Source organism: Tauraco erythrolophus, chromosome 2, assembly GCF_009769465.1.
Source record: "Tauraco erythrolophus isolate bTauEry1 chromosome 2, bTauEry1.pri, whole genome shotgun sequence".
Lineage (NCBI taxonomy): Eukaryota > Metazoa > Chordata > Aves > Musophagiformes > Musophagidae > Tauraco > Tauraco erythrolophus.
Window position 1 is genome coordinate 90,257,930 of NC_141466.1, and position 22,927 is coordinate 90,280,856.

The following is a 22,927-nucleotide window of genomic DNA, read 5'->3' on the forward strand; positions in this document are numbered from 1 at the left end:
AATATGATGTCATCCTGTACTAACTGGGAAAAAAAGGTCCATTCTTCGAAGGCTAATTTTTGTACAAATACTTTCTAAAATGATGAAGACATTTTTTTCACTCTTAAGACTCTTTCCTCCTTTGTGCCAGACTTATTCACTAGCGAAAACATTCCAAAGGTTGGAAATTCAAGTTAAGAGTTCTACTTGCTGTTCTGGGCAGTACAAACTTCTGTAAAAACTTTCTATGTAAGGATTACCTTTTTCATTACAAAAATTGCAACTTTTTATAGAGCTGACCAGAGTATGGAAAGAATAGTTTCAACAATGGCATCTATTTCAAAAGAACTCCATACTCACTGAGCACAAAAAGATACATATGCACATATATAAATGCATAAATTTATATAAAAGTGTGTGAATAAGAGAATAAATATATTATACTACTTAATTAATAAATGGACATTTTTGTGCATACGACAATACTGACTTATATTAGATATAAAGTTTACAGCTGTTTTGTTTGCAAATCACCACAGACATCTCAGTCTTAGCTTCTTGGGCACACGCAGCCAGCTACAAAAGCAGATCACAAATGTCATATTAAATGTCTACAGCCATAATTCAGTATCAATTGTGGACTGCAGTGATGGTTCTCTTTCTGTGCTGCTGCTATGGCAGTTCTTATCTTCATGTACTGCTCTATACACTAAACTCATTACACTTGCCATGAAAACAGGCTAAAAATCTGATCCGAAATGGAGAAACTTTGCAATAAAAATATTGCCATCTTCACATAATTGACTTTCTGTAGTAAATCAAGTATTCCCATCACTTAATTTACAGGACAAAAACATCTCTGTGTAAGCCCACTGCAATGTAAAAGAAACATATCAAAAATTTCTGTAATTAAATATTCAAAGGATAGTCAATGTCTCCTCCAGATCAGATGACTTGTGAATTCCCCATAGCACTCAGTTAAGTGTTTGTCACTTGAGCATCACCTTACATAAAGTGTGTGGAATCTTTAAATAGTATGAAATTCACTTTGACTCTTACCAGAAAAGACACTGGGGATCTTCGAAAGAAAACTTTTGACTGTACGAATAGGAATTCCATTTTTCTCATCTTGCATGCGGGCTATGACGTCTTCCATCTAAACACAGAGAAAAAAAAAAGAAAAAAGAAAGAAAGAATAAAGAAATACAGAATTATTTTCTAAAAGAAATTATCCAAAAAATCCTAGATCAATGTCTCAGAATGACAGGATCCTCGTTACTTCTTTTTTAACTTCCAATTTATATTTTGTATTTGTATTGAACAGGCTAAAAAACTGGAAGCAATTTATTCACAGACAATAGTAAAAAAATGTATGTGCTCAAAGTCTCTTGAGAAAGAAATAGCAAGGCAGAACAAAGGGGCTTAGCTAAAGTAGTTAAAACCATTTCTGGATATAGAACTTCAGGTTTGATTGCATTACTGGTATTGTAACAAATATAAAAGCAAAACGGAGTCATACAGCCTTCTAGGGGACTGATAGAGTTCTCAAAAAGGCTGTTCAAAATAAAAACAGAGCTTTTAAGTTCAAAGCAAAACCTCCTTCTTTTCTTTGAGGAAGAGGAAAAAAAATACAACATGATACAATTTTGCATCCCTGGAGACAGCAGAGCCAGAAACGCAGAATTTTTTTGTAGGTAATGAAATGGGTAAAAATATGTTTAAAATCAATTTTCTGTATTTTTTTTAATGTTTTTACATTAAGTAATTTTTTCCAACTCAATGTTTTAGGCTCATTTGGCCCATACATTTTATAAATTATGCCCAACCCAAAGGCTCACTTTCATGTGAACTGTGAACAGCAAGCACTTTTACTGGAAAACACAAAGAATATTTAGATAGAGTCATTGGCTGACAATGGCAGTTTCTATTTTTACACATTTTGTAATTTAAGTTTATACATCAGATAACTTCCATCTTTCTTTCTTTGAATATCTAACATCTCAAAATAGTCAATGATGTTGTGATAAAATTAATTGCAACTATGCCTCCTTTTCTCTTAAATCACCAACATACTCCATATAAAAAACTCTGCATGACTGAGCATTTTATAATATTTTATCCATCAAATCTTAAAAAAATTTTCTATCTAGCTCACCTCTGTCACCCCAGTAGGCTCGAATAGAATTCATTAAAAGATTGTGACTGGGTTGAGTTAAGAAAAGAGACAAAATGCTATTATACACCTTTTCTCCACAGAAGTCAGATGACCCAAATCAGCAGTAGTTGCAGCTGTGAACTAATGGGCCCAATGGGGAAGTTGTATAAGGTCGGGAAAGGGAAAGGGAGCTGGGGTCACCAGCAGTGTACATAGGGAAAAAGAACAAAAATCCATACCAAAAATTAAAATAAAATCAATTAGTTTGTCTGCTCGTGAAATATCCGTTTATACAGAGAGTGTCTAGAGGGTCACAAGCTCCATATACTTATGGATCACACATTAACAACCTAAGGAACACAAATCCAGTGGCACAAACCGAAACAGAAAGCACACACAAGAAACAGACGTTGCTAGTATAGCACTCAGCAAGACATGGAAGATAGACTCTATTGCTCAGAAGTAAGGAATGTACAAAGATAACAGAAGGAAAGAACCAATGTTCATTGTAATTACATTCATCTGACATGGAATTTGATTATTAAAAAAGAAAAGGCTATTAATGGCGTTCTGAAGAAATTGTCAAGCAGACAAACTGTTATCTATGAAATGGAATCTGTTTCTACATTGATTATCCATTGAAGTGAAGACTTCTTTCAATCCCTTCTAAATCCAGTTGGTAAACCATCTTATTGAGCCTTTAAATGAATAATAAGTCGCTCAAATTCAAGTGAATGTCTTTGCTTTAAACAATAAAGTAAATTATAACCATAACTGCATGGTCTTCTAAGGAAATAAACTGAAATACATCTGATGATGAATTCCATACATGCAGTGTAAGCTTATAAGAAAATTGCTAGAACTGCAGAGTAAATAATAATATATGTTACACTGGGACAAAGTTTAGAAGACAATTCATACATAAGGCAACATGATAAAGGTATATTTGCATTATAATAAGGATTACTACAAATGTAAGGCACAATCCTGAAACATAATATTACAAGAAGTTATATGCAGTTACCTCTTTCTCAGGAACACGAGTGCAAACGTCTTACAATACGATCATAAGAGGTTTCTGTCATAAGGGGTACGATTCACCTCTTCTACCTTTAATCATCAGTTACTATGCATAGGTATCTGCCTTTCTCCATTATTGACAGCGGAAGCCTTGACAACAAACCAAGACTAGTATCCTCCAGCTACTCTAATAGGGACTGTGGCTCTGGGAGCGTTCTCTGGTTTTGATTAGCAAGGTAAGATCTAGGATCTCTGCACTGCAAAATCACACCTTCCCGTGCACGTCTAGCTCAGGTTATTGGTTCGTGTTAAGAGCGAACACCCTCTGTGCTAAAGGCAACTCACACTCCAGACAGCATCACTGTGAACGGCCTGGTTAATTCAGTGTACAAAGATTACTGACAGAGTGGGAATCTTCTGAAGCAAGATACGACACAACAGGAGACTCCTAAGTAGTTATAATTGACCTGGGATTCTATATGTTATCTGTTAGACTACAAGATTCTTATTTTCTTGTCTCTTTTTGTGCATAAATCTAAAAGATCACTTGTGCTTTGTGGTCATCTTAAATTTTTAACAAATGAACTCAAGAAAATTAAGTACAATTTTTTTTTAAAAAAAAAACCAAACAAACTTCAATTAAAGATTCAAAACCATCTAATCCAACACATGCAGGTGCATAGTTTAACTTTCAATATACGTAGTCCCTATTTTCTTTAGCTGCTTTAAATTCAGTAAATGTATAATGTCTTCCACTGAAAAACATCTAATTTAATTATATTTGGGAACCAGCACTCAAGGCACTTCTCTGTCATTCATCAACAATGACCTAAGACAATGAAAAGGGCAGATTAGTTTAATTAGAATGATGAAAGAAAATCTTCATCTAATTTTGCTCAAGAAGTCTAATCTGGGAAACACAAGCTGCTGCCTGATACAATAATGTTCCTTCTTGATGTATCGTTTTTTGCTTCTGAGTCACCTGAATATAAGCTCCTTCACTTTACCTTAGAGTCAGGCTTTCACAGTTCTTTTATTATGAGCTTGCCTGGCTGAACCTGACTACCTCTGATCATGCAATAGGATCTTTTTCAGCCCTAAGATTTCTCAAAGAACTTAAAGACAACAAACCCACAAACAACAACTGCCTCCTAGTCGCTCTGCAAATGAAGCTCAATGTACTTGAGACAAGGAAGATGTATAAGCTAAAAGATGTGCTTTTCAGTCATTGTTATATACAATTAACAGGGAAAGAGTACCTAGAAGAAAGTTCACAGCGTAACAAGGATTCTACAGGAGCATTTCTAAATAAACGTATGCTTCAAAAAACGTGCCATTGGTTTACCAGTGAGGCAATTCTAACCTTGACAAAAAAATCACTAACCTTCTGATGTATAGGCAATTCAGATTAAACTTATAATATTAATATTTAAAACTTCACTCATTGCCTTGTGAAGATAATTTGCACTCTTCATCTTGACACGTAAGGACTCTGTGAAATCTATTTCAAAGACTAACTCTATGACAATAGTGAGAATGCATCCTTTATGAAGCAAAAAGAAAGATGATAGCAAGATCCTGTAACAGAAAGGCTACAGGATACAGGAGCCATTGCCTAATAATGACCACTGACTCTGCTCCAAACGCACTGGGAGCTAGGCATGGAGACATGCATGACTAACCCCAGGGAAAGAACTCATAGAGAACTAATGAGTCCACAGAGTCAGTAGTATCTGGCCATAGGAAAGAGAAATTAGATTTATCAAATAGAAAGTGAAGGTGCTGGTTCTGTCATGTACGCTGCTAAAAGACCATTGAAGGACCACACTTACCAGGTTTCTCTTCTTTGATACGATCATAAGAGGTTTCTGTCATAAGGGGTACGATTGACCTCTTCTACCTTTAATCATCAGTTACTACGCATAGGTATCTGCCTTTCTCCATTATTGACAGTGGAAGCCTTGACAACAAACCAAGACTAGTATCCTCCAGCTAGTTAGAGCAAGGTGAAATGAATACAGCTCCTAGGAGCAGAATTTTTATGGTTCTTTAGATTTCAGTGCCATGTGGTTTGGGAAGAACCTGATCTTTCAATTTCTAAATCTAAGTATAAATTTCATTGCTAATTCTCCTCACATCTTGCAAAAATGATCCCTTTGCACCATAATTCGGTATCACTTTTTCAAAAGAAGTGGAGGTTTTTTAATTAATTCAAAGACAAAAAAAGTCAAAAGCTCAAAAAGTTTGTCAGTGCAGAACAAGAGGTTTTTCTTCGCTTAAAAGCAAGTCTGAATCAATTCTACATAAAGATGATCACTAGATGCAAGGGTTCCAAGACTAGAAAAATACAGCAATGGTCTGGAAATAACTGGAGTTCTAGAGATATAGAATAAAAGTTTGAAGCCTTGACCCACTTACACATTTACAGATCTCTCTATTTGATTTCTGTTACTAAAACAAATTTCAGTGCCAGGGAATTAAAAGTATACCCAGGAATAGTAGAATGAAGCCAAGCACAATTTTGTACTTGGCTATCGTAGCTCAGAATAGAGGATTGTTCGTATGTTGAGTGTACTGGGGTCCACTCACGTTACGGCTTTGTTAATTTTGCTAAAATCTTTCTTCTTCATTTCATTCAAATACAGGGGTGAAATAACCCAGGAGAGCTAATTACAAGGCCAATCCAAACTTGTTAAGAAAGTACAACAAGTTACAATATGTAATAATTTCTTACACTATGCAACAAGTTGCCCTAGACACTTTTTTCCCCACCCTACTTAAACACCTTACAGAGTCGGAGGTCATCAGTGCAGCTGGCCAGCAGGTTGCAGGAGGCTTTCCTCAGCCAGCCACTCGTGCAGAGACATATGTGAAGCAACTTGGCTGAACAAAACCAGCAGGTAGGACAAAGCTGCAAGGTTCCTTACAAGGTTATGGGCATTTTCTGTTTTCCAACACATTCTAACTATACAGAATAGATAGACATATTCTCATCTTATTAGCAATATATGGATAACGAATTACCTGTAACTGCTCTTGCTTTCAACAGTACTCATCTCTTGAAACTCTGTTGTGCTACATATGCTCTATCTCACACACTGCCAATTATACTACCAATTTTTTGTTGAGACCTCCATCAGCTAAAAAGCCTGCAATCGCAGGAATGCAGAAAATGGGTAAGAAAGTATGTTGCTGTGGTTCACTGAGGCAAAAAATCTGTATATTTACATGAATGGCTAAACTACCCCATCAGAGTTACACTTTAGGCATCTCAGACTCTGTGTCTTCCCATATGAGCTGCTCTTTGCCTGGACTACACATGCCAACAGTCACAGCAATATCCTTCTTTAATTGAATCATCACAGTGCCACTCGAGAGTTGCCCAACTCAGTGAACCAGGGGGCTTTGTTCAGCTAGCAAAGCTGCATCACAGAGAAGAAACGAGCACAAAATACAGGAACTGCAAATCCCAGGAGAACGCACTGACAAGCACCGGTACAGGCAAACTGATTGCCAGATAAAATATTTCAGTGCTGTTCACCAAACTAAAGCAAATCATCTCAGGTCAGGAGTGCTGACAAATCCTTTTCTAAATCAAGCGTGTAGAAATGAGATGGTTTGACATCTCTATATCAAAAATTTTAGCATTTTCCATTTAATGCAGAATTGGGTTGTTTCAACGCTTCATTCCTACTCGGGATGAAAACAAAGTTCAAAACATTCACAAGTCTGGAAAAATACATTTAGATTTTTGACTAAAGTATGCTGAAAGATGGCTTAAAACAGGCAAGATTAACCAAACTCTTAATGACAGTCATGCGTGAACTATCTGAGCTTGCTGAAATTTGTCAGTCAGGAGCAGTCAGTCAGGAGTTTCTCTAAGTCAGCAATATTGCTTTTCTGGTCTACCAATACTGGGAACTGCCTTCCGCACTCTCTGATGAACATTAAAATAGAGAACAGCTTACTCAATGAAAAGAATACGAGAATGACTGGTCTCATGTTTTTCAGAACCTCTATTTGCTGAAGGAATTGTTTGGCACCATATAATCAAATGACAAATCCATGCAAAAGTTTCCAAACCTATTAAATGGATGCAATGGAGGTAGTTTGAAGATCCTAATTTGCTACATGTACCTATGACGCTGACACCTCTGCCTTGTGTTCTTTTCCTTTTGTAGTATGAAGTAACCGGTGTGAGCAAGTAATTCATATTCTGTCCTCCAACAGAATACTTGTGGAGAGCCAAAGATGTTGCTTTGCATGTAGCACAAAACTCTGTATTGAAGCACTATCTGTCATCACTCCTATGCTTGCATTTATAAGTATCAATTTTTGAATTTCTAATTAAGATTCAAATTCATTTGCCCTATTCTTCTGTACTGTGTCAGATACAGCAAACAGGTAATGTTCCAAATTGGTTGTAAAACAAGGGTGGTACTATGTATACTGGCAGCCTGTGCTTACATTAAATGAGTGCAGGGCAAGGTTTTGTCACTTGTTAAAAAAAATTTAGGTTATTTTGAATTTATTTGAAAATCGATGCCGGTTCTGTCCAATTATTATTGAGACCTGAGCTTTTTCTAATTAGATGAATAGTCCCACTGGGCTTGTCCCTGCCATCGACACTGTATATTTACCACTGAACTTGCATCAATACAAGACTCTGCACACTGCTGCTTTAGAACGGTGCTTTGGAAACGCTAATTTTAAGCATGTTCTTGTGTTACTTAGGCATCTAAAATGCTTAATCAACAAAACCAGAATTTCATTTAAAATGTGCCTGTAGTTTATTACAAATCATACAAGTAGTTCCTTTGCTTTTCATTCCTACGCCTTGCCCGTTTTGAGCAGTTATACCAAATTCTGGATATCAATACCTGGAGAAGGGAGAGTCCTAGGGACAGGGAATGAACATGCACTTAAGAGAGAAACAGCTAGGCTACTACAAAAGAAGCGGTATCCACTTTTCAATAGTGCTGAACTATTTAATAATAAAGTTGATGAAAATAAATCCTTTCTTAGACATGTTCTCTCAAAGGGGAAGAAAGCACAATCTTCACATAAAGTTTACCAAAATCACACAGAATATGCAAAATCAGTTAAGTCGTTGACAGCTCAGATATTGATAACTACTGCACAGCAAAGACTTTTCTAAAAAGTTACTTTGCAACATGTTATTTGAAAGACAGAGTATCTGAGGAAAAAATACAATTTCAGCATTAAAAAATGCTGAAATGAATGTCAGAACTATGTCAACAAATTTATAACACAGCATAGCCTGTTACTTCCACTTTTTTTTCAGCATTCAAATGACAGTAAACAGCAGACTGAAGTAGTTTCTAAAAGCTACTCAACTGGTATTACAGAAACACCTCGTAACTTTGGGGGAATATACCATACTGATTCAGCTTTGGAATCAAGAATAGGTTATAGAAAACACTACACTAACTGTATGAAAAATCAAGCAGGTGGCAATTGCAGCTCCCTGGCCTTCATGAAAACGCAATTTCAAACAACAACAAACTTTATTAGGTAAGGACAAAGGTTGTATTTTTTAAATTAACCACTTGAAAAATAATTCAAATATTCTTTAAAAATGTTTCATACTATTAATACTTCACAATTTACTTTTACTCTGGCCTTTCCAAGTCAAGAAGTATTTTCTATATTTAGGAAATATCAGAATCAAACACGGAAAATATAAAAATCTATGCACTCATGCAGAAGTTACCACTTTAAATGAATAGGTTTTGTGTTTAAATTCCAGATAGATAAAGAAAAGCATTTCAGTTTATTTATCTGTTTTCTTGGAACTTTGAAACTATCAATTAGAACTAATTAGAAATACAACTTTCTTAAACCTTGAACACTACTGTTTGTTGCACTGCCAAACTGCCAGAGAAAGCTTATCCATAGGAGTTAAAAAACACACCCAGGTGGTGAAATTTCAAAACCACTGAAGTCAATGATAATTTTGGAAATTGCATCTGTGCTTTCAGTAAAATAATTTCCATCACAGGTGTGAAACATTGGTTAGAATGACAGAGGAAAAGGAAGCATTGCTATGGGTACTTGAGAAGGAAACATAGCTTGATGAAGCAAGTCTTGGTGAAAGTGTTTATATTAATCGTGGGATTTCTGTAAGAATACTTCATTTAGAACAAAATAGAAATCTTTTAAAGCAGCTAAAACTAAAAATAGTCTTTTTTAATTTGCCAGGCCATGACTTGAGCTTCTAAACTGTGCTATCAGAGATAGAAATAATATTTCTTAGGCAAAATACATATTTTGAAATATGGTCTTTTGAAGTCAAGATGTTTCCTGAGTTGTATTATCGTTTGTGGTATGATGGTCCTGACATTAAAAATAGGGTCGACTGTATATTTCAGAAACAGACAAGTTCAACTGGAAAGCTGACATCTGATGTCCCAAATGGACTTTTCAGAACACTACAAAAAATATTAAAAAGGTTTGATTTTTTTTTCTAAGGAGGAACAAAAGCTAAATGTCAAAATCCAAAACAAAACAAAACAGAATAGATGCTGGTACCCTGGTCATTTTACAGGCTAAGATTTTGAAGAATAAAACACAAGCACACATTTTTGCAGGAGGTGCAAAACAAAGACTAAGCCTATACATAGCTAAGATACAAAAGTGAAAGGTAGCTAATGGCGTGTTTTGCCTTCACAAAAAACACTCATGAAATGCTAGCTATAGGATATAGCAGAGTCACGATATGTTCACCTACTTAAAAAAAAAGTGACATTCCTCAGGAGAATACTTGCATTCACTCCAAAAAACTGTCATTGAATTCTAAAGTACACAAAACCAGATGTTTTCTAAGTTGGTATAGCTTTCTTACATCATCTGTTACTAATGGGTTTAAATCTAAATTTGTCTGGTTGGAATCTCTTTTCCTTGCTTGTCAGATGATCGAACACCACAAAGCCACATCACAGCAGCAGATCATTTTAGAAGCAGCTATTGCCAAGCAAGGAGGAGACCTTTTAAAAAAAATTGCAGTATCATTATCCTTCAAAAGCTGAAGAGGGAAGAATTACAAGAGATGTTTAAAATTACATTGACAGAAATAACACTTCAGGGTAAACAATGATATGAAAATGGAATACCAATTTAGAAAATGAGCCTGTGCGTGTTTCAAGGTTCTCTAACCTGCTCTGGACAATAGCTGATGAGGAAGCTGATCAAAGCACAGGATTACTTCTCAATTCACAATGAAACTGCAAGGAGGAATAGTTATATTATAGAATAATAGAATAGCTAGAGTTGGAAGAGACTTTTAAAGGTCATCTAGTTCAATTCCCCTGCAATGAGCAGGAACATATTCAACCAAATCAGGTTGCTCAGAGCCCTGCCCAACCTGACCTTGAATGTTTCCAGGGATGGAGCATCAAACACCTCTCTGGGCAACCAGTGTTTCACGAACATATGAAGAAGATAAAGCATAAGTAGTTTGGTGATTTCTGCATTGCTTTCTGCCCTGTGGCAGGAGAAGACTGAAGGAGGCAAGCTGGTCTCCTAACATTTCAGTATCAAGGGAACTGAGATGCTGTATAAAAACTAAATTTCTAGCTCTCTTTGCCATTTAAATTGCCCTGAGGCATTAAGCTCCATTAAATACAGAAATACAACTGCTACCATCAAAACAGATTTTTACCAGTGATTTTTAAATTATGCTGTTGTAAAAAAGTTGTTCTTAATAGTTGCATTACAGTATGGTAAGCTTTCAGTATCAATTATATCCAGCATTTAAAAAAAAAAAATTGGCTGCTGATGTAATACAGTAATGTAGCATTATATGATAGGTGGATTGATTTCACAGTAGTCCATTCACTCTCTGTTTCACAATTTATTTGAAAACAAAGATTTTATTTTACCTCATCTAAATAGACAGAAGCTAGACAGTTATGGATATTCTGGCTGCGTTGGTTCTTACAACATGTCTAATTCACACATTTTCACTTTAAGAACAATGTAAGAGAAAAGAAAACAAATGAACTACTGATCTGCCAAGCAAAAAATACAGAAAAATGGATAAAGTTCACAGAAAACTCAATCATAGTACATTCTATATGCAAAAAATATATCAATAAGAGTACTGAAATAAATGAAACAGAGCATTTAAACCGGTTTCCATAAAAAGATTAGCTATCAGCATTCCAATAGCACCAGTATGTCTTCCCTCATCATTAAAAATCTTACTATCTATCTCCTTTGAGCCAACAGAAGTTCCAGGCCTGTTCATCTTTTTACTGCTTTTGAGAACATCACACACACACTTGTAATTTTCATGCAAAAAAAGCAACTCTACCTTATCTAGCTCTTGCTAGTAGCAATTTGAGAACTGTAGTGCAAACTATAGGTTTATGTAAGTCAAGAAAAGCATACAAATATTAGCCTGCACTTTAGTGACAAAATGAGGTATTTCTCCATGTCAAGCAAGATTTTTTCATCTCTTATTAACTACACAAATTAGTCAAGCTTCACACCAGAAAATGACAAAATTTAAGAAAAACAGGTCATATGTGTTCTTATTCAGAAAGGAATAATAAAGCAATTCTACACTCTTTTTTAAAAAAAAAAAATACTAGGTGAAATCTATGTGGAAAGTAAAAGCTCTTTTTTTTGGAATGGATTTTACAGTTTTGAAATGTATTTTAATTTGAATGGGGGGAAAAAAAAACCCAAATGTGAGTATTTGCTATGAAATAATATTATGAAAAGAAATATTTCAGGTCAAACAACCTGCTTAATTTGAAAAAAGGTATTTCTGTTATCTATTATTGAAGAGCATAATTAAACAAAAAAATCATTAAAACAATGAAAGGTATTTTATAAAGAACAGCAAAATTGACACCATTTGATTTATAATTTCTCAACATTTCCAGAATTACGTCAGTATAAAATTCTAGCCACATCAGCCTGATTCTAAGATGAAATAAAAATCCTACTTTCCTAAGACAGAGTAAATGATTTTTATGGTATTCACAAGTCCCTGGAATTCTCTTAAAAATTACTAAAATCATAGCAAAAGTAACTTGATTAACAGAACATAGTCCATTGCTTCCTTTAGCAGTTATTTGGAAGAAGAGAGTGAGTTAGAATTTTGATAAGGGTTGTCGATGCTACACAACAAATAGACAAAACAGAAATGAAAGTTCCTTATTAAAAAAAAGGAAAGCTAAGTTAGCCATACTCTTTTATCAAAGCAGGCTTTCCCAGGAGCTTTCTTAAAAGGTATCTCTGATAAAGCGCAGTAGCACCAGTTTATCAGACTCCATTAGAGCACTTAATTCCATCATATGCAGTTACCTGATAGACACACACAGGCTGAGTTCTTGGCTCCAGCTCTTAAAATTAGTTACCTGATTTGCAGAAGACCTGCCCTTCTCTATCCATTGAAAAACCACCTAGTGTTTTTCTCACTCCCTCTCTACATTGCTCTATTTTCACAAGGATCCTCTACCATATGTTAGTACAGGAGCAATTTCAATGAGGCTTTATTCATCAAAGCACTTAAACACTTCATATACTTTAAGGGTGAAATTTTCTAAGAAAAAGAAAATAACTAAACATCTAGCTTACATTAAAAACCAGTGGACTGACGTATCAAAAGACAGGAGGTGACGCAGTGAAGACTGTACACATTCTAGTGCTTTGTGAAACAGGAGCCCATTCCAATGTGACATTTCCCAGTTTATATTTTGGCTAGTTGCAGTATAATTAGTAAAAGTAGAGCACATTTTGTGATACTTCCTTTTGATTGTATGTAGCAATTACATCAGCTCTAGCACTCCACTGGACTTGTTCTGAAGGAATTCAGGAGAGAGAAACTGACTATCTCCTTTTGCCTTATTTAATTTTTCTGGTTTTAAAAACATGAGTTTGTCTTATGAATTCATGTTATACTTTTATAGAAAATCCAACTATACTTCAATTTCCTTGGGGATAAAGAACACAATTTCCTCAAAAAGGCTATTTTGCCATGAAAACACTAGCTTTTGAATTCTGATGATCTAGACACTTCAAAGCTAATCAGGTCTGAATGTTCTGTACTTGTCCAATTTAGTCATAGTTTGACATTTACTGTATTTACATTTTATTTTCCTTTGCAGTCATATTCCTTTTGATTAGAAATATTCTGTGTCTTTATTGTCAAATAATGTTTGTGTCACAAAAAAAGTAGAGCAGCAGCTATTAACAGATTTGAAATATGTGAGCTCTGAAAATTGTGAACAATGGTTATAAAACCATTTGTTTAGTCTATCTGATACACAGTTAGGAAAGGAGATATTCTTTTGTTATAAATCCGTTTCGATATTCACATACTATTACATGTATACAATGAAATTACAATAATATTAAGATCATACACATTGGAATGTAGACTCAAAATTGAAAATTGATTTGAGTGAATTAAAGATAAAAATAAAAAATCAGGATCAAAGCCCATCCATTCATTTATGCAACTATTTTCAGTCTGAAAAAAAATTAGGCAAAACACTGTATGAAAGAATTAAGTGAGAAATTGTATTTTTCAGCCAAATTTTATTTTGCCAGAAGGACAGACTCATTCTAGGTATTAGTTATGGTGAGTAGAATATATGACGCAATGCATAGTGGAAGTCTGTATGTCAATCAGCCATAGGGTTGGACAAATCTCAACTAAATCTCAAATCTCTTAACTGATGTATACTTGGTTAATTTGAAGAGTTTGAAGAGTCAGAATCTCTGTGCTAGATCTAATTGGATCAAATTTGTAGCTTGAAGGTGGGTCTTAGAAACCTTGGATCACAAGCTTCATAGAAAGTCACTCTCAGAACAGAGAAGCTTGATCATAATAAAATCATCTCTCACTCAAAAAATCCCAACTCTTTTTGAAGAGCAGTTTTTCCATCACCAGTTTATCTGTTTTACCAGTTTAAAGGATGGAAAGTATAGGGTTTAATAACCAAAGCACTACTTCATATAGTCCTGTATCTGTGCCAGCGAGCATTTAAAAGGACCCAGCTGACACTTCAAATATATTAGAGATTAATAATTGCTAGAAGACATGGGATACTTACTGTAAAAACCATATGTCCCTATACAGAGGGATTACCCTGCAAGAGAGATCAACACTAATAAATTAAAATAATAAATAAAGGTAATCTGCATGCACATACCTCTTCCAAGCAAAAAACCACAGATTCCTACTTTTGGCTGAAAAGAGTAAAGACAATACACGACTAGTCTTTACCCAGGCAAAATTAAGAGACTGCAGATGATGTGTACAAATACAGTAAAACATAATTCTGTTCTGATGAGTTGTTTCAAATGAGGTGAGACAAAAGTAAAAAACCTAAACACATCAACAGTGACAAGATTCCTCTGGCATTTGGAAAAACTGTAGCAAGTTGCTTTTAGCAGGTGAATCACTTGAATAGGACTTGGGAATCTTTGGGTTTTTTCTCCACTTTGCCACCAATGAACCTTTGGCAATTCACTGTAACCTCCTGTGGCTTCGAAATCTGAGACACAACTGAGGAAACCATCATTAACTAAATTACTTTCTAAATACTTTTGATGTGTGGGAGCATGATAATGCTAGATAAAATTAAAGCATTCCAATTTTCAACAGACTGGAGTTTCTTTCAGTTCCAGAAAGCTGCAGAATCATAACGTTTTTTTCCCACCTGAGGCATGAATCAAAGCCTACTGTATTCAGGGAAGGCTCTTCCTTTGATATTTTGGGAATAAATCCTAGTATCTCTAGGCATCGCACTTCTAAATATTAACTATGTCATGACTGTCACAGCATCTCTTCTCTTCTCCTACAAAATGCTGAACTATTTATAAAGTTCCAGAAATGAAATTTAAGATGTTGCATGCATCTACAAATCCACAACATTGAATCATTTCTGTATGGGCCTCCCTGACAACTATCCTAACATCTTGGATGTTAGATGTCTCAAATGCATTTAATATATTAAATGTGACTGAGAAGTTTGCTATTCTGAAGCAGCATGTTTAGAGATATATTTGTTTACTGTATGCCTCTTTGTGCCATCTTTATCTTAACACATCTTGTTGCGCTACACTGTGTCTCAAGAAAAACATGAGGATGAACTCACACTGAAATTGCTTTAAAAGGCTTTTTTGTATCAGACAAAGCAGAAAGGGAGGAGGAAATAGTGAGGAGGACAAGGGAAAGATTCATCTTCATTATCTTTTTATCTCTTTTGAAACTGAAAAATGCAATCCTGTTCTGTGCAGATTTGCATTTTAGTTTGTGTTCATCATATATACTCTTATCAGAATTTATTTCTTGGTACATAATCCTACTCAATCATAATTAGAATCTTTGAGGTCTAATACTGAAAACTGCAGTTACAAAAATATACACTGTCTCATAACATTTGGCAACACCTACTCAAATTCTACATCCATACTAGACAGGTCAGGTAACAGCACTGTGTTCATGAAACCTATTTTAAAATAAATCTTTATTTAAAGATTTGAAATTCCCCTTTGGAGATCGGTTCTAAAAGTGGTATCTAAGGAAGTCTTCTAACATCTAGGACCTCTTTGTCAAAACCCCACATTTGATTGTTATGACAAAAAAATGACAAATTCTGAAAAATACAGGCATTAGCTTTCAATCATTTCTTGCTCTGAAGTAGCGTCCACCATGTACTGACCATGGCACTTCTATTATTATCTTAAATATCTCACACAACTGTTTTCATAAGCACTACTGTTGTGAGTTTAGAGTTAATAGAAAAAGAGGCTGGAGACTCTGGAAATTCAGAGTAAATCTGCTGAGATTAGACTGAGGACAGCAGTGATGTCTAACCTAGTATAAATGAGTAAAAGTAATAAAAATATGAACTGGAATAACCTCTGAATGCTATTTATCTAGCACAGGTAGTTACGATATCAGGACATCCATGATCCACTCAGTTCAAGAAAACTGTCTTGAACATATCAATACCTACTGTACACCTCTTCAGTCCAGTCGTTCTTAGTTGCCATCTCATGCAAGCTTGTTTGTTTGCCCCAGACTTGCTCCAAACTGAATTGAAGAGACTTTTGCTTCAGGACAAGACCAGGTTCCATTTTGAGTTGGTTTTGTCCTTGGAAACGTTTGTAAACTTCCAAAAGTGAACTTAAACCTGAGCATGGCTTTAGAAATTAGTTCTAAAACATCACTGAAAGTGAAGTAAAAGATACATGTTTAAACTTTATTTAAAAAGAGCAGACAGACTGCTTACTTTCTTTCTACACTCATCAATATTTATGGCATTCTTGGATGACTGTTCTGAAATTATTAGCAATATTAGCCAAATTGAATTAATCTGAGACATATCTACTTTGTATTTCTTACTCGATTCACTGAATTTGGTACAATTTAACTAAAGGTTCATTTCTCAAATCAAATTTAGCTTTTCAACAAGTAAAATTTAATAAACTACCTTTAAGGTCAATCACAATGAACTGTAACTTATTTCCCTCTTGTGAGAAGTTTTCTTTTAACCCTTCCTGTACAACTGTCCAAAGGAATGTGTTCTACTACTGTTTATGAGTTCTGCTGAGCACTAAATCATAGGTATGGGGGTGAATAGGTTTGGAACTACATGCTGGGTTTCTAACTATTTTAAAGCTGATCAAACATGTTCTATCAATAGTTTTGCTTAACTTATTTTATAGAAACAGCAGTACCATTTTCCACATTGTACATTCCTACAGTACTTCAACTCTGACATTCATTTCAAAGCACTAGTCCATTCTCCATAACCAAGTAGTTGTGGACCAGTCTTGATGATGCTAATGAATGTACCTTCAGGGTTTATGAGGCACTGTGCTTTTTGGACCAGTAGGAATAGGTCCTCTGGATAGACAGCATATTTGAAATTTTCCACCCAGAGCAGTTCATGTTGAATTCTATTCTCTACATACCATCAATCTTTCCACATGGAACCAAATTGTGGCTCTAGTTTTGCAGAATAAGTCCCTATCCCCATATTTTTATACAGTACAGATACCTATATAGAGATACATGTACAAATACATGCATCTAAGTGTGATTTTTATTCTGTATTATAAATCAATCATATAAAATATGATGCAAAAGGGCTTGCTTGGGGATGATGGAATATTGTTTTTAGACTGCTAATGAAACCATCTGCTTAACATTCTAGACTCTAAGTTATGTTTATGAATTCATGCACTAATTACTTGTGCATTTAACTGTACTTTCCAAACAAAATACATACAAGAAATGCCCAGACACAGAAGGCTCATTAGAAATAAATAGGAGATCAATTTGCACCTTGTCCCAAAAGGGAGGCAGTGATGGTTTGCTTTATTTCCTTTCATTTGTTATGTCAGTTAGGCTTACTAGCCTGTCAGAACATCCCCACTGTGTACTCTAAAGCATCTGAAGGAGTTGTAACAACCAACTGGAAAGTGTGAATCAAAATTTGTTCAACAGCATACATAGCAAAATGAGTTACTACTACCAAGGAACTAGTAAGAATGTATAGTGGTTTTGGCTGCTCCAGCAACTAAACTCCACACAGCCGCTCGCTCATCCTCCCCTACTCCCCGGGGATGAGGAAGGGAATTAAAGGAAAAAAGGGAATGAGACACGTGGGTTGAGACAGGAACAATTTAATACTACTACTGCTAATATATGAACATATATATGTACAATGATAAATATATACAAACGAGTGATGTACGGTGAAAATGCTCACCACCCCTTGACCGAGGCCCGTCTCGTCCCAAACTAACGATCCCCAAACAGATAAATCCCAACACCGCAATCCTGAAATGAGCAAGAGGCCTGAAAATAGAGAGCGAGACAGAGCACTCCAAGAGTCCGAGAGTGAGAGCCCCAGAAGAACAAAGGCCCTTCTTTAATTTTTAAAATTTGTTAACACTGGGCTGAGCCTTCTTCGGCCGTGCCCTGGAACCTGACTGAGGGTTCAGCGCCGGGATGGTTCTACCTCAGTCCCTCTGCAGTTCACAGGTAGGCAACTGGGACAGCACAGTACCCCAAGGGCTCCTGCACTCAAGCAGTAGCAAAATGCTTTTGGTACCTTTTCTCTTGCATCCTTGCCAAGCACATAAAGCAATAATTAGTTCTCAACCTCACTAATGCTCACCTAGTGTCATCTCAGGAGTTGCCAAATCCCTGACTCCAGCACTAAAAATCAAATTAATATAATTAATAAGTGCTTAACTTGAAGTTTACTTCAGAATTTCAGATATAGCGAGGCTTATAGACTCCAAACATTCACAGTAGTTTTGTTACTTTGGCTACAAACCTAACATCACTTAAAATATTCAACTTCTCTAGATTTTTAAAATTAACTGCTGGAAGGTAAATTATAATCAACGGTATCATTCCCTCTTCTGACTATACAGAAGACAGAAATAATTAATATTTATGGCTGAGAAGATGTAGTGAAGAAAAAGTGAAGGGTGGACAAGAATGAGAGAAGTTATGGAATTGAGTCCATGCAGAAAGGGGTTAAAGGTCTGAAATGAAAAAATCAGAATCAAGGTGACCAAATGGAGAAGACTGATGTGAAAGACATGGACAGGGCTTTGATCTAGTGAAAGATGTCCCTGCCCATGCCAGGGGAGTTGGACTAGATGATCTTTAAAGGTCCTTTCCAACCCAAACCATTATGTAATTCTGATTACATGAAAGGCAGAAAAAGTGAATATGGGAGAATTAATATTTCTCATGCCACATGAACTAAGGACATCAAATTAAATTATACTAGGCAAAAGGCTTATGAAAAAAAAGATATATAAAAATAAGTTATGAGACAGATCTTCAATTCAGCTTAATAAAATTGATGTGTACTCGAGCTTCTGCAGCACATAGGACACTTAAAATTTAACTGAGCTCTATGCTAGCTACATTGGCAGAAAAGCACAGCATTCATTGCTGTTGCAAGAACCTCAGTCATAGTTTTTAAGGATGCATAGACAACGCTATACTATTTTAAATGCATTATTCAAATTTAGGTCATGCTTCCTCATCCTTGGTATCTTCAAAACTTCACTGCAAAAAGGTGGGCAGGATGGGACTTTGCATCTGAGAGGCTTGATAGCTATTTAATGCCTCAGTTAGGATGATGTGTGACAGAGGAGCATTATATATATGTTGGGTCTTCAGTGCATACAACTGAAAACAGTTCATATATGGAAGAAGGAAGAAAATGAGGTTGGAAGAAAATAAGGTAGTGGCTTTATACTGAATTCAAATCATAATGAAGCAAATCAACCTAAAAAATTAGAAACATTTTTTAAAAGAACCTACAGAGCTGTGCATGCTGACACATAGAAGTGAAGAGACAAAAAAACCCCAAAAAACATTTGAAATATTTGCTACCCAGAAGTTTATTATATGCTCATCCTTTCCCCACCCCCATCAAAATCTCCAAGAACCAGCTTATTGGTTGACCTTCAAAAGCTTTTATAAGTAATGCTATTTTCAAAACATATCATTTTATTTAAATCTTTATCCAGTAATTCCATTTTAAATTACTAAAATTGAAAAACTTTCTAAAAATCATACATTTTACTTGCAAATCCACTGTTCACATTTTTCCCAGGCATAGCAATATAATTATTTCTGATAAAATGGGGAAGTATCTTTGCTTTAAACTAAGCCCAACAGGGTAGGAAAAGGATGAGCAGCAACCAAGTGAAGAAGTGGTGGACTAGCTTGGCAAGCAAAAGGTATGAGGGGGTTTATGGACACAAGAGTCCTTGTAACCAACAGGACTGAAAGGAGCCCACTTCAAGCGCATGTACATAAGGATGTGCCTACAGGACAGCATTGTGAGGAAACCTCTCTTACCTCTCCTTGGAAATCAGCACGACTGGGTGCCTCTCTGAAGTGCCTGGACACCAACGCATGCAGCAAGAGGAACAAGCAGGAGGAATTAGAGATCTGCTTGCAGTTTCAGGGCTACAACTTATCGGGATGGGATAGCTCACACAGTGGAACTACTGCAATGGGTGGATATGAGGTTTTCGGGAAGGACAAGGTGGAAGGGGAGGAAGAGGTGTTGCCTGTTATATGAGAGAGCAGTGAGAATGCAAAGAACAGATTGCTCAGGGAGCTCATAAAGTCTCCAACCTTAGCAATATTCGAAACCTGACTGGGCAAAGTCTTGCTCTAGTTACCTCTATTTTATCACTGCTTTGAGCAGTGTGGTTGAACTACATGATCTCCAGAAGTCTCTTCCTGCCTCAAATGTTCTGTGATTTCACCAGGCATTTGATTAGGCTATTGCTTCACAGTAATCCCATGGTTATCTGATGCACCAGAACGAAGATACGTAAGTAGTCTAGGATTTAATGACACGTATAAAATTTCTATTTTACTGCTCCAATTTTTAGCTCACTTTTTTTTTGTTTTCGCAAAAAGACAAAGTCATTCAATCCCAAAGAAAATAGAAAAACTGCAACTGCCTTATTTATTGTATTTTACAGGGAAACAGAAAGATATAATATACAACCAGCTTTGCCATTCATCCTTTTCTAGTGGTTCAGAAAGCTGAATGACACTCTTACTTTTAAGCATCACATACAATACCCTTTCTTGCTAGCAGGTACTTCTGAATGAAATGTGTGTACACATCGAGGAATGGCAATAAAATGAAAGCTAAGGGATTAACAATGCCTGAACAGAAGTTTAGTATGCTCTGGATAAAACCGTTTATGAAAGGTGGGCTCCAAATCCTGCAAAACAATGAGTGCCTCCAACTTTCATGGTCTCCCTGAGATGATAAAAGGTGCTCAACACTTAACTACTTGGTTTCCCTACTGACAAAACGAAGACTTTTAAGGAACTAAGGGGTGAAAGCTTTTCAGCAACTAACAAATTATTTGGATGATATTTTCATGAATGGAATAGAAAATTTATTCAGATTTTCCTGTTAGAGTAATCAGCAAGAAAATATTTCATACACAAATAGAAAATATGTAGGTTTTTTGGACATTGTGCACAGACTTTTTAAAAATACTCATCTAATGAGTATTTTTAAATGTTTTGACTAAAATAGAAGGTCTTTCTGGTGGAATTTTTTTTTTTTCAGCCAAAATAAGCAGCAAGAAACCAAAGCCAATATGGACCTAGACGTAAAATATATAAACATATCTATATAGTCTGAAAAATCAAGCATAAAGATGAAACTTTTTTTTTTTAAAAAAAAAGCGTAGTCTAAAAGGGCAATCTGATTCAACGATAAAAAACCAGCCAGATAATATCTGAAAAGATCTGTTCAGGCTGCTATTTTATTTCACACATTGATGTCTTAGCTATACAATGGTTTCATCAGTGCACTGATGGATTTATTTTTTAGTGCTGACTTTGAGCTCATCTATAACTGATCAGTTAGGATTTTTTCCTGAGAAAAATAGTTTCTCCAAGAAAAGAAAAAAATTACCTTCCCCTCAGCCTCTCTGATTCAAACTTCACATATATTTAATTTCAAGTTTAAGACTGAAAAAGTGAGGGGACAACATATGAAAGGAACAGCATTCTGAGAAGCAGAATTATCTATCAGTAAAGACTCTCTCTCCACTACAGTTTTTGGGTCTAAGGTACACTTTAGCAATATTATTTAATTTTCATACACTCTCTCATACATTTGCAGAGCAATCATAGGAATATCTGATCACCTCATAACATGGGCTTTCTCCTTCCTCACAGTAACCTTTTATGGAGAAATGATATACTGATTTTTACATATAGGCCACTGAAGAGAGAGAATGTACCTACATGAACTTACACGTGCACATACAAGCAGGCACTGTCTGCGCTCTGCACTAACAAGAAGCCAAGCAGTCGCATGAGCATGAAGGCAACAACCTGACAACCTTGAGAGTTGTAGAACACTGGAACAGGTTGCCCAGAGAGGTGGTGGATGCTCCATTCCTGGAGACGTTCAAGGCCAGGTTGGATGAGGCCCTGAGCAACCTGATCTAGTTGGAGATATCCCTGTTCCTTGTAGGGGGGTTGGACTAGATGACCTTTGAAGGTCCCTTCCAGCCCTAACCATTCTATGATTCTATGACACAGCCAGACTCGCAGCTTCTTCAGCACAAAATCAGGTCTGTGCTCTCTCTGCAGCCCCCAGGTAGTGTGGGTGCAACTCACATTCTCCTACAACGGACAATATATCTGTGCTGTGAATAACTTGGTAAAGATCATGAAATAAATACAAAAAAAGCCATAAATTTAATCCACACTTCACAAGGATAGACTATAAGCAAGTCAACCATCTTTCCCTTCTTGTGGTGTCAATGCTTGTGTCCTTTATCTTACACCATATGTTGAAGCAACCTGTAATTGTCGGGCCTAGGGCACACAGACCGCAAAGACTAAGATAATTTAAATTCCAAAAAGTTCTGCCATAAATTAAAAGATACAGAATAAAATAAAATGTAGACAACATCTCTACTGAACATTTTTCATCATTCTTCCACTCCTAACTGAACAAGTGGTATCTTCAACATCAACCTCAATAGCTCAAGCACCAATAGGACTTTTTAACTTAATAATCCTTTTACTAAGACATACACACACACAAAAAAAACCCCAAACAAAACTCACAACTCCATTCGGAATTGATTCTAGCTCTCATTCCAATTGTCAGGAATAAAAAGCCCCAGGCCATCAAATGTTCAGTAGTTTAATCACGAAAAAGATCATGGACTTATGGGCAAAGTTACAAAACT

At 35.8% G+C, this 22,927-nt stretch overlaps 1 protein-coding gene across 8 annotated transcripts in view; it reads right to left on the reverse strand.

The window, feature by feature from the left end:
* The window catches only part of RGS7 (regulator of G protein signaling 7), a 259,195-nt gene that overhangs the window by 142,032 nt on the left and 94,236 nt on the right, over window positions 1–22,927 (reverse strand). For all 8 annotated transcript variants that reach the window (XM_086627782.1, XM_086627774.1, XM_086627803.1 and 5 more), the window contains exon 2: window positions 1,039–1,135. In XM_086627782.1, coding sequence (XP_086483908.1) covers window positions 1,039–1,135 — 97 coding nt within the window. The remainder of the gene's footprint in view (window positions 1–1,038; window positions 1,136–22,927) is intronic.